This window comes from Artemia franciscana, chromosome 7 (assembly GCF_032884065.1).
Source record: "Artemia franciscana chromosome 7, ASM3288406v1, whole genome shotgun sequence".
Lineage (NCBI taxonomy): Eukaryota > Metazoa > Arthropoda > Branchiopoda > Anostraca > Artemiidae > Artemia > Artemia franciscana.
The window spans coordinates 54,317,707-54,335,645 of record NC_088869.1 but is presented as its reverse complement, the minus strand read 5'-3'; the positions used below and the strand labels follow the sequence as shown (position 1 = coordinate 54,335,645).

At 34.8% G+C, this 17,939-nt stretch overlaps 1 protein-coding gene across 3 annotated transcripts in view; it reads left to right on the top strand.

The window, feature by feature from the left end:
* LOC136029467 (helix-loop-helix protein delilah-like) overlaps positions 1 to 17,489 on the top strand; it is a 34,753-nt gene extending 17,264 nt beyond the window's left edge. For 2 of the 3 annotated variants that reach the window (XM_065707887.1, XM_065707890.1), the window contains exon 2: positions 14,214 to 17,489. In XM_065707887.1, the coding sequence (XP_065563959.1) occupies positions 14,226 to 14,849 (624 nt within the window). In that variant the 5' untranslated portion in view covers positions 14,214 to 14,225 and the 3' untranslated portion in view covers positions 14,850 to 17,489. Of the gene's footprint in view, positions 1 to 2,636; positions 3,139 to 14,213 lie in introns of those variants that run through there. The other variant, XM_065707888.1, reaches the window with a different exon arrangement.
* The last annotated feature ends 450 nt before the right edge of the window (positions 17,490 to 17,939 follow it).

Below are 17,939 nucleotides of genomic sequence, written 5' to 3'. Positions count from 1 at the left end.
GTGGGATTTCATATTTTTTGCCAGAAGACAGATTACGGGTGCGTGTTTATTTGTTTTTTTTTTTGTTTTTTTTTTCCCAGGGGTCATCGTATCGACCAAGAGGTCCTAGAAAGTCGCAAGAGGGCTCATTCTAACGGAAATGAAAAGTTCTAGTGCCCTTTTTAAGTGACCAAAAAAATTGGAGGGCACCTAGGCCCCCTCCCTCGCTCAGTTTTTCCCAAAGTCAACGGATCAAAAGTTTGAGATAGCCATTTTGTTCCTAATAGTCGAAAACAATACTAACTATGTCTTTGGAGATGACTTACTCCCGCACAGTCCCTGGGGGAGGGGCTGCAAGTTACAAACTTTGACCAGTGTTTACATATATTAATGGTTTTTGGGAAGTGTACAGACGTTTTCAGGGGGATTTCTTTGGTTTGGGGGGTGGGGTTGAGTGGAGAGAGCTATGTGGGAGGATCTTTCCTTGGAGGAATATGTCATGGGGGAAGAGAAATTCAATGAAAAGGGCGCAGGATTTTCTAGCATTACTATAAAAAAAACAATGAAAAAATAAACATGAAAAAGTTTTTTCAGTTGAAAGTAAGGAGTAGCATTAAAACTTAAAACGATCAGAGATTATTACGCATATAAGGGGTTCTAAAAATACTTCAGCATAAAGAGTGAGGTATTTAGGAGGAGATAAATACCTTGCTCTTTATGCTAAAGTATTTTTAGTAATTTCAACTATTTATTCTACGGCCTTTCTGATTCAGGGGCCATTCTTAAAGAATTGGGACAAAACTTAAGATTTAGTGTAAAGAGCGTGGTATTAACGAGGGGACAAACCCCCTCATATACATAATAAAAATATAAGAATATAAAAGTTTGTTACGTAAGATAATTCTTAAGTTACGTATATTTTTACTAATAAAAACGTTCGTTAAAAATTAAAAGTTCTAGTTGGCTTTTTAAGTAACCGAAAAATAGGAGGGCAACTAGGCCTCCTTCCCCGCCCCTTATTTCTCAAAATCGTCTGGTGAAAACTAAGAGAAAGCCATTTAGACCAAAAAAGAGTTAATATGCAAATTTCATTTTAATAATTTATGTGCGGAGAGCAAAAATCAAACATGTATTAATTTAAAAACGTTCAGAAATTAAATAAAAAAACTAGTTTTTTTTAACTGAAATTAAGGAGCGACATTAAAACTTAAAACGAATAGAAATTACTCCGTATATGAAATGGGTTGTCCCCTCCGCAATCCCTCGCTCTTTACGCTAAAGTTTGACTCTTTGCCACAATTCTACTTTTTAAAACAATTAAAAACGTCAATTAAACAATTAAACGTCAAAACAATTAAAAACTCTCTTCTGTATCTGGCTTGTCAATCCAAAATAGCTCATTTATTCATTAATCGGGTGAAAACGAAGGCGGGGGGGTTGTTCAGGTAAAGGGCTGTCAAAATGATGAGGTATCTGTAATGTTCGCTCCAGTGTCTAATATTTAACGTATGTTTTACTCTTTTTGGAAGTAATGTCTCCCTCCTAAATGCACGCCCCTCTAAGTTAAAATTTTGCATACGTGCCTGGTTATGGCTCTAGAAATTTTACCTCATATCCAAACAATTTCAAAGAATAAAATTCATTGATTAAGCAGCAAAAATATATCACCACAAAACTGAATAATGATATTATCAAAATTCATTGATGGATTGAGGAACAGGAGTTTTCCTTACTAAAAAAAAACAAACAAAACAAAACAACATATTAATTAAAGGTAAAAACAGGCAAATTATAAAAAATCCAGTTTATATGTTTGGAAACAACATGTTGAACACTTAATGACAAACGTGTAACTGATCCCTCGTAAAGGTATAATAAATATAAAAATAAACCTGCAGAAAACAAGCACCTGTTAAATTGATCTGTTCCTTAACAAGGCGGCTAATTAAGTAGTACCAGTGCATGCAAATCGTTGTGCAAAAACTGCATTAAAACAGGCTCAAACAAAATTAGTCCAAATTGGTCAACCCAAAAAGTTTAAGCAATGGCACCTTCAGTACAGTAGACCAAAAAGTGTCTTTTTTCGGTCTAAAATGTGCTTTTATCAAAAAAGGTGTTATTTTTTTACAAAACAGTGTTACCAACAGTTAAAAATGCCAAAAAGCCCCACATTTTCAAATCTGGTAAAATGCTGACTAGTTTTATTACTTGCTGGAGCATGTAATTCTGTGATAAACGATTTTCACTTGCTAACATTTTTTTGTCTTTTTGCTAGGTCAATTGCTTTGATTTTTCATTTCTTAGGCTAATTTGGAGGAAGAAATGTACTTTGGTAATTTTGACAAGATTCTATATTAAAGATTTTTATTATGTAGACAGCTGGTTAACTACCAATTAATTGAAAAATTGTATGTATGGGTGAATATTCATCCTGCATGCAATGGGGACGGACAGGGGAGCCCATACCTCCCCGTGAGAATTCCCCCCTCTAGATTTGATGCTTTTTAGTATTTTCCTTGAAAAATAAAAAAAGGGGGCAAATTTACCTCCCCCTAGATATAAAAAATTAATTTTTAAAATTTTTTTCGTGATTGACGCAAATACCTGCATCGAAGAGTTTAAAATTTGACGATGGTTGGAACAATTTGTGAATATTTTGATGGCGTCTTAGGGAAGAAAGTTACGACTGAAGCTAGAAGTATTAGTGAAAAAGCGTTAGGTATAATAGAGAGGAGAAGGGGTTTGCACAAGAATTATCTGCGAAAGAAAGCGGAGAAAGCATTAAAATATGAACTAAGGAGGTGTGAAGTGGAGGCCATGGATGAAATTGCCGAGGATATGGAAGATGCAGCTAGACGACATAATAGTAAAATATTGTACTGGCATATTAATAAATTGAGAGGGAGTAGTCAATCCGGACTTGTCCCAGTTAAAGATAGAAAGAGGGCCACACTTAGTGACAAGGAAAGAGATAAAGAGATATGTGCAGAACATTCTGAGAATGTGCTAAACCGAGATACAGTTGCAGGAAAAGATATAGAAGAAAATGAAAAAGTTTGTGATACCTATGATGTGAAGCAAGATTTGTTTTGTGAGGAAGAATTAGCGACAGTACTAAAAGGATTAAAGAATAATATGGCTCCAGGTGCTGATAGTGTGGTAAATGAGATTAAAAAAAAAATATGATGGCTCCGAGGTTAGAAATAAGCTATTGAAGATTATGAATAGAATTTTTGAAAAAGGGGAAGTACCTAATGATTTATGAAAACCTTAACTGAACCACTGTATGAGAAAGGTGATAAGAGTAAGTGTCGCAATTATCGAGTTAGTCTGGTCTCTGTAAGTAGCAAATTACTCAGTAATATGATACTTTTTAGACTGAGAGATGCTGTAAACAAAATTTTAAGAGAAGAACAATACGGTTTTAGAAAAGGTATAGGATGTATTGACCAAATTGTTACTCTTAGTCTAATAATTGAGAACTGCTTTAGTTGTCAAATGTCTTTGGTCCTCAGTTTTATAGATAATGATTAAGCGTTCGATTTTGTTGATAGAAGAGCTTTAGCTAAGTTATTATCTTTATATGGTATACCAGACAAATACATCGAAGTGATCAGTGCTTTGTACGACAATAATACTGCTGCGGTTAATGTAGTAAATGAGGCTAGCAGCTGGTTTTGCATTTAATCAGGAATTAAGCAGGTTGTTTTCTACCCATCTTCATATTGATCATTTTGATGGACTTTGTCTTAAGGAGCTCAGGAAAGGCAATGGAAAACCAAGGAATCAAATGTGGGGGGGAGGAGTAACTCTCCTGGACTTAGATTATGCTCATGATTTAAGCATCCTTGGTGAAAGTGTGAACAAAACGAATGAACTCTTCATTTCAGAATGAAGAAAGGTTTTGCGAGTTCAGGATGTCATAATAGGTTCGAAAGTTGATGTTAAGAAGACTAAGTCACTAAGGCTAGGAATAAGTGAAGATGAAAAGGTGACCTTGCGTAGTGAAAAAATCGATCAGGTGGGCACCTTCACTTGCTTTTATAGCATTATTAGTAAAGAAGGTGGGAGCAGTGAAGATGTTAAAAGTAGTATAGCCAAGGCTCAGGGTTTTTTTTTTCAAAATTTGAAAAAAATTGGAAGAATAGGAAGAACATTCTGCAAACCAAGATTAGAATATTGGAAGATGCAGTGATGACAGTGGTCAAGTATTGCTCTGAAGCATGGGCGCTCCGAAAAGCGGATGAAGATTTAGTAGATGTTTTCCAGAGAAATTGCCTATGGATTGTTCTGGATAAAGGGCTGACTGATCGTATTTCAAACTGTAGACTGTTCAAAAAGTGTAGCTCAATCCCGCATTCTAGGGCTATAATAAAAGAAAGGTTAAGATGGGTAGCGCACGTTCTGCAGATGAAGGATGACAGATAGCTGAAGCTTGTCCTTTTCGGCCAACTGTCTAGGGCTCTGGAGTGGGAGAATGTCGTAAAGAAAGATTTAAAGGAAATTGGAACTTGTTGAGAGGGTGTAAAGAAGGAAGTTTCTGAATAGATTGGGATGGAGGAAGAGCGTGGGCATCTGTGTTGGTCTCGGGTGGCTTGGTGTTTAGGCGAGTTGTTAGTAGTAGTAGTAGTAGTAGTAGTTAATAGAGATTTTAAGTAAAAAATGCAACTTTTGTTAGCGAAAAGTAAAGAGCAAAATTAACACTTAAACCGAACAGAAATTATTCTGTAGCCTACATTAGGGGAACTGCCTTTTCGTTAACCCTCACGCTAAAGTTGACTTTTTATCATAGTTATTTCAGAAAGACTACTCTAACACAATTGCTGTTGAATTTAAGTAGAAGTACTTTTAAAGGACTATTAATTTGGCGTTGAGAAGGTTGAGGAAGGGACAGCCCCCGAATAGATGGAATAGTTTCTGTTCGTTTTAAGTTTAATGTTGATCATTACTTTCAGCCAAAAAAAACATTGTTTTCTTTTCATTTCTAAAGTTGACAAATAAAAATATTTTTTATTCAAGAATTAGACTGGTTTCAAACAATATTCCTCTTATGTAGGCGTGTTAATTCACAAAAATGAAGGAAACATATTTTTAAGTACTTGTACTACGACCAAAGCTTTGTTTTTTCTTCAGAGTAAGTACCTAAAAATGTTATTTTTAATGAAAATACCAAACAGCTATTTTTCCAGATCTAAGGGGCAACCTATTCCCCCAATTGAAGCCCCTATTCTTACCCTCTTCCGTCCTTCTGCCCCCTGATTAACAAAACTGTGTAACAAGATGTAGTTTTAACCAGGGACGTCAATTGCGGGGAAGGGGATCAGCCCCATCCACTAGGTTTTTTTCCTCCTATTTTTCTTTTATAAAACGAAAAAATTTGTGGTGTATTTGTATTGGAAATGCCTTTTTTGATATTTCCACTGAAACATGGTGGGACGGATTCTAGCAATTCAGATTCAAATCACCTTTTCAAATAGTGATATTTTCGGAGACTTTAGCTGATTATAGCTTCAGTCTAACAACGCTACTTGCAATAGACATATTCTTCAGCTATTATGAAACTTTTTTTGTTCATTTAGTTAACATAAACAATCAAAGTCAGATACAAATAAAATAAGATTCGGCTTAAAAATACCTAGATAATTAGTGAGTTGAGCTTAAACAATAGACGAAGCAATTGGTTTTTTTGTTTCGTTTTGGATACTTTGTCTAGAATTAGCATACTTGTTTATAGACCCATCTAAAGTTGTTTTTGGCTGATTAAACCTTGTTATGGCTTGTTAAAAGTAAACGCTGCCTTATTTGTCTTTAAAAGTATATATTCTAGCTTGTTCTTTTATCATTCAACCGTAACAATCTCTGGTGGTTTTGAAAGGCTACTATTTACGCAAAATTTTCTTTTCCACAGCTTTCCCCAAATATTATATTTGATTTAAAAAAAAGGAGTTTTGTGAAGTGGTGATATTTTCAGACGACATTGGCTAGTGGTGTCAAATGGAGGGACAGGGGGATGTGAATCATCCCCACCCTTTTTTCTTTTTTACGGTATTTCCATCGAAAAACTGAACAAACAACAAGCTTGCCCCACTTAGGTTTTGGAAAATACATTCCTATCTCATATTCTTGTGATTTGGCGCTAGTGACTGGGGTTAAAATATAACATAAAGAAACATTTACGCTATATAATGTTCACTACGTATATAATGTTTACGCAGATTTATATTTATTGAGTGAAATAAAAGAAGCTAAAACAAAAAACTGAATCTTGCTCACAATTAAAAAGCTCCTCAATGAAAACACCAAAAACCAAGGTTAGAATAGCCCTTCCTTCACCACTGCGAAAATTCAGCTAAGACTAATAAATAGAGGCTATTCGTTCATACCAGTGTTACCAGATGTATGGTTTAAATTTGCGCCACCAAAAAAGTGAAAATGCGCTGGAAGCCTCATTTTCTAGTGAAGGGAAACAAATTCCCCTCCCCTAAAAAATGTGCCAATTTGAACAATTTAATGACAACAACCTCAAAAAAGCTCCAAGATGGAGCTAATGCGCCTCATCTGGCCAATCTGATTCATATTACAGGCCTTTTTCCACCATGTAAATAAAGACTGTTAGCAAACAATTTCCACAAAAATTCCGGCGATAACTTCTTTTTGTCAGTCTTAGCTGAACTTTCGCAAAATGTTGAAGGCAAGTCTATTCTAATCTTGATTTTTGGTGTGCTTTCTGCCATTCAAACAAAAACTGTTTAACTAACATTGTTAGAGAATTTCTATAACAGATGAAATCATTGTCGGTGGATTTAAAGCCCGATATTCAAAAACAAAGCTTATACATTAATAGAGAATTTAGTACTGCTAATGTTTCTTGAGAAAACTCTTGGACAAATTGAGACAATACTTTCTCAGCTAAATTTGAGACACATATGTTTTTAGCTACTCTGAATTGACCAATGAATTCACTAACTTCATTTACCACCCTGGAGGTCCTCTTAGAGATACAAAATCAATCCCTGAAATTTACAAGTTTTATGTCCAAGCCTGTTGTTTTGAATACCCCGCCCAATTATTGCATTACTGCGAATTGTTAGTTAACAACTTTTGTTATCGAGCATTTCTGTTTCCTCTGCCCAACTAAATCTGCTAGCTAAAATTGCTAGCTAACAATCGGAGAGCGGAAAAAGCCTTTTCTGTCGTTGCAGCTAGTCTGGTATGGTACAATTACTACATAAAAGTTCAGGAGCATATTTTCTAGTTTTTTTTTTGTTATTATTATTTAGAGTACATAAAAAGATGTGGACATTCTGGTTGGAAATGTATCCTAAATAAAACTAAGCAAGTGAAAATTTTGCAGTCAAAAGTTGGTACAGGAATTAAAAACCAAATGGTTGGGGGTAGCTGGGGTAGAGGGGATGCCTCTACCCCAGCTACCACCAATGAGCTTGGGGTAGAGGGGATGCCATCCTTTTAACTGTCTCTATATGTAATCGGGCATAATCCACCTTTCACTAGAAATCCCAAGTTTAATGTATGACTTAAAATGTTACATATAATTTTCTCCAGTATTTTAAACGAAGGGTGAATTACTTAATATCATCTTAGATCGATAAATGACTGTTGCCGGTCTCCAGCAGTTAGTAATTTTGATCAATTTATGATATACAAATATGCAAAATTAAAAAGAAATTTTATTTAGATTCAATTTTTTTGTATTGAAGAATGTATTTGTTCTTCCGAAGAATAGACATGGTCAGCTTTTAACTAGTAATGAACATGCTCGGATGAAAAATCAGACCTCCAACCATATACATATATATATATATATATATATATATATATATATATATATATATATATATATATATATATATATATATATATATATATATATATATATATATATATATATATATCAGTGTACCTTTGCCTTTTCATTATTGCTGTTATTTTTTACTAACTATTCTCCCTTGAGATAAACGAATCATGGCTCTAGCTGACGCTAAAAGAGAGAGAGAAAAAAAAACCAAAAATAGATTGTACTCATCTTGTCACGGCAAACACGCAAATTTTTATCGCAACAATTACAAGAATTATTCCCTTCAGCGCAGTTGTTTAAACGAAACATACGTGACTTATAACCTTAAATAGTTAAGATGAAGGATTTGCCTGATAAAGCGCTTACATAAAAAGAAACAAACCGTCCCTTCAGATGACCAGTGAAAATTTGAAACTAGTAATTTTGCCATCGCTAACTGTCAGGGTAATCGGAGCGGAGTGTACCAGGAATCCAGCAACAGGCTAATTAAAGGCGAAGCACCTCTTCTGATTTGATAGTTGATAGGTGATAAATGGCTTTGCGAGACTACTTAAGTTTGCAATTCCACTTTTCTTTCCAGTTTTTTTTTCAGCCAGGGGATAAGAGATTCTGTCTTATTGCGGACATATTTTGGGCATGAAATAAAATAGAATATGCACAACTTTACCTGCACGGAGGGGGCGCAACAAAGAACAACTTTGATCACAAAATTCCTTCTTTGGGTATTTGGAAAATGAGATTTTCTAAGATAAAGTGAGGAACAACATAAAAAATTAAAACGAAGATAAATTATTCTGTATTTGAGGGGGCTGCCTTTTCCTCAACCCCTGATCTTTACGCTAAAGTCTTAAAATTATTTAAAAATGCTTCTTATTCAGATGCGATGGCCCTTGAGCAGTTTTGCTTAAAGAATTGTGACATAAAATAAAGAGCAAGGATTATGGAATGAGTAGCCCCATCATATACGGAATAATTTCAGTTTTTTAAGTTTTATTGTTGCTTCTTACTTTCAGTTGAAAAAAACTTGCTTTTTCTATTTAATTTCTAACCCTTTTCAAATATTGTAAGGGAATCCCCTTCCCTCTCCCTTATGCAAAGTATACCCTAAAAAGCCCCTCCTGAAACATCCCTCTCCAAGTCAAATGATCTCCGTGGAAACTCCCCCCATAGAAAATTCCCCCACCCCCCAAGAAATATCTTACATTTCTCATAACAAATGTTATATGTGAGCAATAGGGGAGCTGAGTAGAACACAGTCCTATCCCAACGTACTATGAATGGTCATAGCATCCCTAAGGGCGTAGTTATTAGAGCTTCAACTATACTAACGAATTTTGCCTGCCAAAAATTGCAGAGGAGGGGGTTCGCAGGATAGAGGAAAACGATTATGTGCACCTTGAAACTACCAAGAAAGGCCTTTCTACGGAGGAAATAAAGACGCAGATGCACCGTCCCTTTAAAAAAAAAAAAAAAAACACACACAAAAATTATTAATCCTTTTCTACTGTGTAATGACTAAAAAATTCATTTCAATAGTTGGAGCTAAAACAATAATAATTGAAATCAATGAACACAAAATAAAATGAATTAATTCAAATTTGATGCATATCCTCACCCCCCCCCCCCATTCTCCAAATATTATACATTATAGACAATCGTATTACCTTTGTATCACTATGTAATGCCTATGAGAATACCCTCTTCGCTGTAGGTACTAACACATGATTGATTGAACCGAGATGGATTAAGGTTGTGCATTTTATCCAAGTAACGCACAAGATGAAATGTGCGAACATAACGTGTTTGCCAATCAAATATGTTGATCATATCAAATCAATAAAATATGTGAATGAAGCTCGTTTTTACGACCAAAAGCACTAGGTTACTGTCAGCGTTAATTTCAAGACTGACTTGGGACAACTTAACAAAATAATGTCTCGAAAAACACTTTTCTACACTAATTCGAAGCATTAAATGCTGATGTAAAAAATAATAAAATTATCAAGAATGCTCCAGGTTGAAATTTCTTCTGTAATAGATTTGCAGTGGGTCCACGCTTAATTCCAGCAAGAGCTTTAACTAATTTTTAGATTTTAAATATATTTACTTTTAAGGAGCAACAGAAAACAAATATGAAGTTCCCAACAAATATTGACAGTAGAAACAAATATTGAAATATCCTATATATATATATATATATATATATATATATATATATATATATATATATATATATATATATATATATCCGGGATCACTGCTTTTCCTGAGGCCAAAACAATTTCAAAGATTTAAAGAACATGAAAATTGGAACTTCCTAGTAGCCGATACATTGTAAAAGCATTTTTTTTTTTTTTAATCTTGAAATTTGGTAGTTTGTACAAAAAACTTAGCAAAATCATTGTAAAAAAAACTGCAGACAATGATTCATTTTTTTAATGAAACAGTAAAGGCTCTTTGAAATGTTAAGACGTTAAAAAATGACTATCGCATCGACATTTTGACTGACGAATTCAGACGGTTTGAACTGGATTTATTAGGAGTTTCAGAAACTCATATCCCAGGGGTAGGAAGCATGAAATTAGGTGACATAGAATTTGTTTACTCAGGCAGAAAGGATGGGGTACATAGACGGGGAGTAGGGCTCATGATGAATAAGGAAGCTGCTAAATCTTGTTTGGGCTGGGAAGGTATTAATAATGGTATACTAATTGCTCATTTTATGACTAAAAAGTTCAGGGTATCAGTTATAGTAGTATTTGCCCCCGTTGAACCAACTGATGGGGATACTAGTGACTCAGATGAATTTTACTTACAGTTACAGGAGCAAATAGACAGGGTATCAGGTAGAAATATGGTATTTTTGCTAAGAGATTTTAATGCCCAGGTTGGTAGAAATAGGGATAAATGGTATCCTAGCCTAGGTAAATTTGGTGTAAGAAAAGAAAACAGTAATGGCTATAGGCTTTTGCAATTTTGTAGATGTAACAACCCAGTTATAACCAATACGGTGTTTGGTCACAAAATGGCCCATAAGTTGACACGGTGTTCACGCGATGGTAAGACAGCAAACCTTATTGATTATGTTATTGTAAACGGAAGACTAGCAGGATCAATACAAGATACTAGGGTGTATAGGAGTGCTGTTATTGATGTTAAAAGTAAAGATCACCATCTAGTTGTGTAAAGATTACAGGAGCAGCAGCAAATAGACGAAATTTAAAGCTGAAATTTCGGAAGGGTAACTTCCTCCCGGAAAGTTATGATGTTGGTAGACTCCAGGAACAGTTGAATACTAAACTTGAGAGTTTAAAATTTAACAGTGTGGAAGATGGATGGAATAATTTCAGAAAAACAATTTGTGAAGTTGCTGATGGTGCCCTGGGGAAGAGTGCTAAGACTGCAACTAGGAATATTAGTGAAAAAGCTTTAGGTTTAATGGAGAGTAGAAGGGGTTTGTATAAGAATTATCTGAGTGATAGGCCGTATGAAAACAAAAGGAATGTAAAGAAAGTGGAGAAAGCATTAAAATATGAACTAAGGAGAAGTGAAGTGGAGGCCATGGATAAAATTGCTGAGGATCTGGAAGATGCGGCTAGACGCCATAATAGTAAAATGTTATACTGGCATGTTAATAAATTGAAAAGGAGTAGCCAATCCGGATTAGTCCCAGTTAAAGATAGAGATGGGGTCACAATTAGTGATAAGGAAAAAGTTAAAGAAAGATGGGTGGAACATTTTGATAATGTGCTAAACCGAGATACAGTTGCAGAAAAATATATAGATGAAAATGAAAAAGTTTGTGATACCTTGGATGTGAAGGAAGATTTGTTTAGTGAGGAAGAATTAGCGCTAAAAGTATTAAAAGGATTAAAAAATAATAAGGCCCCAGGTGGTGATAGTATGATTAATGAGCTTCTTAAATATGGTGGCTCTGACGTTGGGAATAAGCTACTAAAGATTATGAACATGATTTTTGAAAAAGGGGAAGTACCCAATGATTTTGGGAAAACTTTAATTAAACCACTGTATAAGAAAGGTGACAAGAGTGAGTGTCGTATTTATCGAGGTATTAGTCTGGTCTCTGTAGGTAGCAAATTACTGAGTAATATGATACTTTTTAATCTGAGACATGCTGTAGACAAAGTTTTAAGGGAAGAACAATGCGGTTTTAGAAAAAGTAGAGGATGTGTCGACCATGTTTTCACTCTTAGGTTAAAAATTGAGAAGTCCCTTCGTTGTCAAACACCTTTGGTCCTCAGTTTTATCGATTATGAGCAAGCTTTCGATCCTTTTGATAGAAGAGCGTTAACAAAGGACTTATCGTTATGTGATATACCAGAAAAATACATTAGTGATTTGTGCTATGTACGAAAATAATACTACTGCGTTTAAGGTAGGAAATGAGGTTAGCAACTGGTTTTGTATTAAATCAGGAGTTAAGCAGGGTTGTGTTCTATCCCCCTTTATATGGATCATTTTGATGGACTTCGTCTTAAGGAGCACAGGAAAGGCAATTGGAGACCATGGAATCAAATGGGGAGGAAGAACGCTCCCGGACTTAAATTATGCTGATGATTTAAGCATATTAGATGAAAGTGTGAGCAAAATGAATGAATTTTTCGAGGTTTTGCGAGTTCAGGGTGCTAAAATAGGCTTGAAAATTAATGTTAAGAAGCCTAAGTCACTAAGGCTAGGAATAAGTGAAGATGAACAGGTGACATTAGGTAACGAAAAGATTGACTAGGTTGGGAGCTTCAGTTACCTTGGTAGTATTATTAGTAAAGATGGTGGGAGCAGTGAAGATGTTAAAAGTATAATAGCTAAGGCTCAGGGTGTTTTTTCACAGTTAAAAAAAGTTTGGAAGAATAGAAAGATAAGTCTACAAACCAAGATTAGAATATTGGAAGTTACAGTCATGACAGTGGTCAAATATGCCTCTGAAGCATAGGCACTCCGAAAAGCAGATGAAAATTTACTAGATCTTCCAGAGAAATTGCCTACGGATTGTTCTGGTTACCCGGCTGACTGACCGTATTTCAAAAAGTAGGTTGTACGAAAGTGTGGTTCAATCCCGCTTTCTAGGGCTATAATGAAAGAAAGGTTGAGATGTCCTTTTTGGCCAACCGTCTGGGTTTACAGAGAAAGCAGGTCGTCCTTGTCTGGGTTGGGAGGATGTCATAAATAAAGATTTAAAGGAAATGGGAACTTCCTGGGAGAGTGTAAAGATGGAGGCTTTAAATAGATTAGGTTAAAGGAGGAGCGTGCGTAGCTGTGTTGGCCTCAGGTGGCTTGGTGCTGCAGTGAGTTTGTAGTAGTTTGTATGTATGTATATATATATATATATATATATATATATATATATATATATATATATATATATATATATATATATATATATATATATATATATATATTACCGTGAATGTCCGAAATCTTGTCAATGCCAACATTCACCGGTGAATGTTCAAAATTTTCGTGAGTCAGATTTTTCAGTCTTAGGCAAGCTATGATGGTAAAAGTTGAAGTTGGGTCAAATTATTTTAATTAATATAGGTTAGGTTTAATTGTGTTCTAGATATATTTCTTGAATGAGGACTTTCCCTCAATGTCTTTCTCGTAAAGCGTTTCTTTTTGTTTCGATAGTCAGGCAAAGGACAGGGCGTATGTCGACTTTAAGAAATCGTATACACCTGGTGGCGCGTGCCAACCAAGGCGGAAATGTGCCAAGTATAGTGGAAACTGTACCAAGCGTAGTGGAAACTGTGCCAAGCGCGGTGGAACTGGGCAGCACACAAGGCGTTCTGAGATGTACATAAGGAAGCTGAAAGTGGGGGTCCCCTCCACAAAGAATGTTTATATTACCGTTTAAATCTTCAGCAGGGGCTATGTAGTAATTTAATTCAAGGGATATGTATTGTAATCCAGAGGAAGGTTATCGGTCAAAATTTGCAACTCCTTCCGAAAAGTTAAATTACATGAAATATATAGGGAACTATAAGTAAAATCGTAACCTTCTCAAAATTTTGGTGGGTTGGGTTCAGAATAGCTCCCCCCCCCCCCTACGTACAATAGTGATACTGCGTAAGATTTTTACCAAATTATCTCTCATGAAAATGGTCATTTTTTTGCATGTTTTCCACATTTTTCCATATTTCCTGACAAGGCCAAATTTGCTACTTTTACAACTTTTGTGAAATCTTGTTTTCCCTCTCCCTAATTTTTTTTTTCGTATAAATGCTTTGTCGTGATCCCATAAAACGTACTTCCTTGCATTGTTATCTTCTGTATATTCTTATAAAGCTGATGTTGTTAATTTTTTATGTGAATTTGTTGGCAACCTACAACAAGAGAGCCTTGTTTCGAACTAATTGATAAATTTCAAGACATATTATTCAATTAATTAATGTATTTGCAGGTTTTCTGAAAGATGGGAAGTGAAGATTCTATACCTAACGCTGTAGAAGGGGCCATTGGGGATATGAATAATGAAAGTGGGATGATTAGGAAGTATTCACTTCGTGCCAAATCCATTCAAAAGAGGCTTGAGGTGGAACAGCGGCGATCTCAGCCTAAACAGAGAAAACCCCGGAGCCGCCCTCCTGCATTGTCAAAATATAGACGTAAGTCAGCCAACGCCCGTGAACGGTTTCGAATGCAAGAAATGAACGATGCATTTGAAACATTAAGACGGGCGGTACCCAAGTCAGAGTTTTTGTACAGGACGTCAAGTGAAAAAGATACTAAAATTGCTACCCTTCGTCTGGCAATGGACTATATCCAAGACTTATGCAGATTGTTAGGCGAAGATACGAATCAAAAGGACGATGTTGAATCATCCGAATATCACCGACAAATGATCCAATCTTGCAGTAACGTGTCCAGTTATTCAATAGACTTTATGTTTGACAGTGACTCAACATTTGATGAAGTCCTTGGACCCTTTTCTAATATACCCAGTTTACCTGATGCCTTTGACTTTTTTGGTTTGGAATCAGATGGTGATAGCCTGAATTTTGATTCAGATTTAAGTGATCAAGCTATTACTTTATGAAACAATTCCATTTCTTGTTTCAAGATTAAAAGAGCTTATAAGAGTACAGAATTTATATTGACTGAGTATTTCATAATATCCATCCATTTTTGAGCAAAAGTATGAATACTGTCTTACTATTGACTTTTAGAACGATTGTCATTGCGATCCATTATCTGTTTTATATTATAAATGTTGTAAGGCAGTGTATGTTTTAACCATTTAGCCGTGCTGCGAGCTAAAATTGAATCTATAAGACTATGTTTGCGATTTTTCTTAATTTCTAAGTAATTATTATTTTAAGTTACATTTTATCTATACATATTTGTTTTGGTTACATTTGTTTTTGCTATATTTGTTGGATATATTTGGCAATATTATATCCAAACATATTTGTTTGGCTATATTTGCTTGTGTTTTTCTCTTTAGCTTTGTTTCTATTAAATGCAGTAGATATTTTTGCTTATATTTTTTGCTGCATGAATTTTGCCGTCTTTCAGTGCAGAAAGTTTAGCAGTAGCTCTCTTGTCACTGAAATATTTGAAAAGCTAAGGGAGTTTCTGCAAACATAATTACTTACGTCCACTACTAAATTGGCAATAAGAATGATATGGAACTGGACCAATTACAGTCAAAACTTGTAATGGTCATCCGTTTTAAAATTGAATGGGTACATATTACTTTTTTATTTCATTAAATATGTTAGATAGAGGCACATATTTATAGAGTGAGGGATCCCACATTTGATTTAAGTGAGCAATTTTCTTGGAATTTTAAAAACTGATATTTTACAAGAGCGTTATTGAAAAATAGGGTGAAAGCGTAACCTTTCAAATATTTGTGGAGGGTGGCACCTAGATCCCCTGAGTTTGGGCTTACTTGTAAAAAGGGATCTAGCTATGCTTTGTTAATGAAAGGTTATTCTAGGATTTAGGAAAAACGGCTTAATCAGGTTTAATCTTCAAATATGCATTCAGATTGTAGCTAAAGACTCACCTTTAGTTGTGAAATTCCTATACTTAACCGACAAGTTTTGATATTTCTTTTGTATATTTAAATAAATCACTCCAATTTTATTCAGTTAAATTTTATCTCTAATCAGTGGCGTCAATTCACAAAAATCTAAGGAGCAAATTTGTCATTTTTTTAAAACTTGCTCAGTGAAAATACCAATGAAAGACATTTGAATAAAAATATCCCAAAAACGTATTTTTTTCAAAACCTAAAAGAATCAAAGGGTTGAATCATGCCACCGTCTCGCCTCAATTGGTGCCTCTAATATATTTCTATTGGTGTATCAAACTTGAAAACTATGACAAAGCTGTATATGAAAGCCTATTATATTTTTTCATTTTTTTTTACAGTTTTAATATCAAAATGCAGGCAAAGATAAATTATCTGGGTAAAAATAGGGGCCTAAAATGCCATAGCCGAGTGGACTCCCACTCACTAGAACCTAGAGTGGATCTTGGAGTGCAAATAATTCGGTCAGCCACGGCACAGTTTGTTCAAAGTGCCAGACAGTTCCGTATGGCCTTTCATCATGAATGGTACACTTCCACTAGAAGTGTCAAGTGTCAAATGGTGAACAGCATTTCTTAAACTGAATTACAGCTCCCCTTTAGCATTGATAATGTACTGCTTACCGAAACCCATAAAAATACCTAATTAGAAGTCACACTCATGATAAATTAGAACACAATTCCATTGTAAAAAGAAAGAGTGCCAGACCAAAAATTTCTCTTATCCCTGTTATTAAGGAGTTGAGGTTGAAAATCTTACGAAAAATAAGCTAGAAAGTATAAAAATGGGATATCCTACAGTTCTTACTTCTAAAATCTTTTGTTTCCGTTTCTGTGATTTAACAACTCATGATGTTGGATGGGAAAAATGTCAGAGGGGGTAATACTCACTTCTCCCGAAGTATCAACATATGCCCCTCGTAACCGCTGTATTTGAAAATTATTGGCATGCTTTGTTTGGTCATATCGTCTTGAAATCCTCTTAAAGAATATCAAAGGACCTCTTGAAAATATTTGGCAACAAGTCTGCCAGAATGTGCCATAATAAAAACTAAGAAGTCTCATTTTTAAGTTCTAACAATATTGGAAAGCCATTTAGAGGGGAGAGGGGCTTTGAGGTTGTCTTCATAGATATCAAAGCATTTTTATATTCTCTATTGTATCCTTATTTAAGTCACCTGCTTTACCTTTTTCAAATTTTCTGCACCTCAAAATATTAGCTCTGCCCTTTTTTAATCCCCTACAATAATTTTATGTAAGTTACCGATTTTAGCTTTTTTTGCTTGGATCTTTCAAACTACTTAATGGATGAGTTCCCCCTCTTCTGCTACCTAACAAAATAAATTCCTTTTATTTTCCTGATTGAACACCATAGCTTTTAAATGCTCACTTGAAAAATGCCAAGATCATTCACGATGACGACAAACGTTGTTAATAACTTAAGCAGACAGTAGTGAATAAATAGTGTTAGCAAATCACTAGTGATTTTGTAAATACTAATTTTCTAGTCATGGTTATTGTTAAGGCTTTTGTTCAGGTGGTTACGGCATGTAATCTTTTGTGTTTATCCTATTGTTTGTATATAGTCAACATATCAAATGCTGTTACCAGTTTCTATTTTATTACATGTTTAAAAGAATCTTCCATGTTGCAACATTTTTATGAAGGCATTATTTTTATAAACAATAGATCTTCTCCTTTCGCTATGTTGATTAATATTGTTCAACTTCAAATGGTTTAACACATCGTGAGGACCGACTCATAAGTCGTGAGGTAAAAAAAAGTTTAAATTGCACTAAGTAGTTGTTGTATGTCAAGCATTCATTCTCTTTGTCTTGCTCATTTATTTACTAAATAATGTCTGCCTCTCATTCATTTATTACATACAAATAGACATGTATATCAATGGGTATCAGATGTGTTTATTTATATTAAAAAAGTAATCTATCTAACTGGAAGTAGGGAGCAATAATAAAACTTGGAACGAATAGGAATTGCCAGGGCTGCAATCCCATCTACCTCTCAGTCTTTGTACTAAGGTTTGTCCAGCGCTTTACAGGAAGGAAATTATTGTTAAAAATCAAACGGT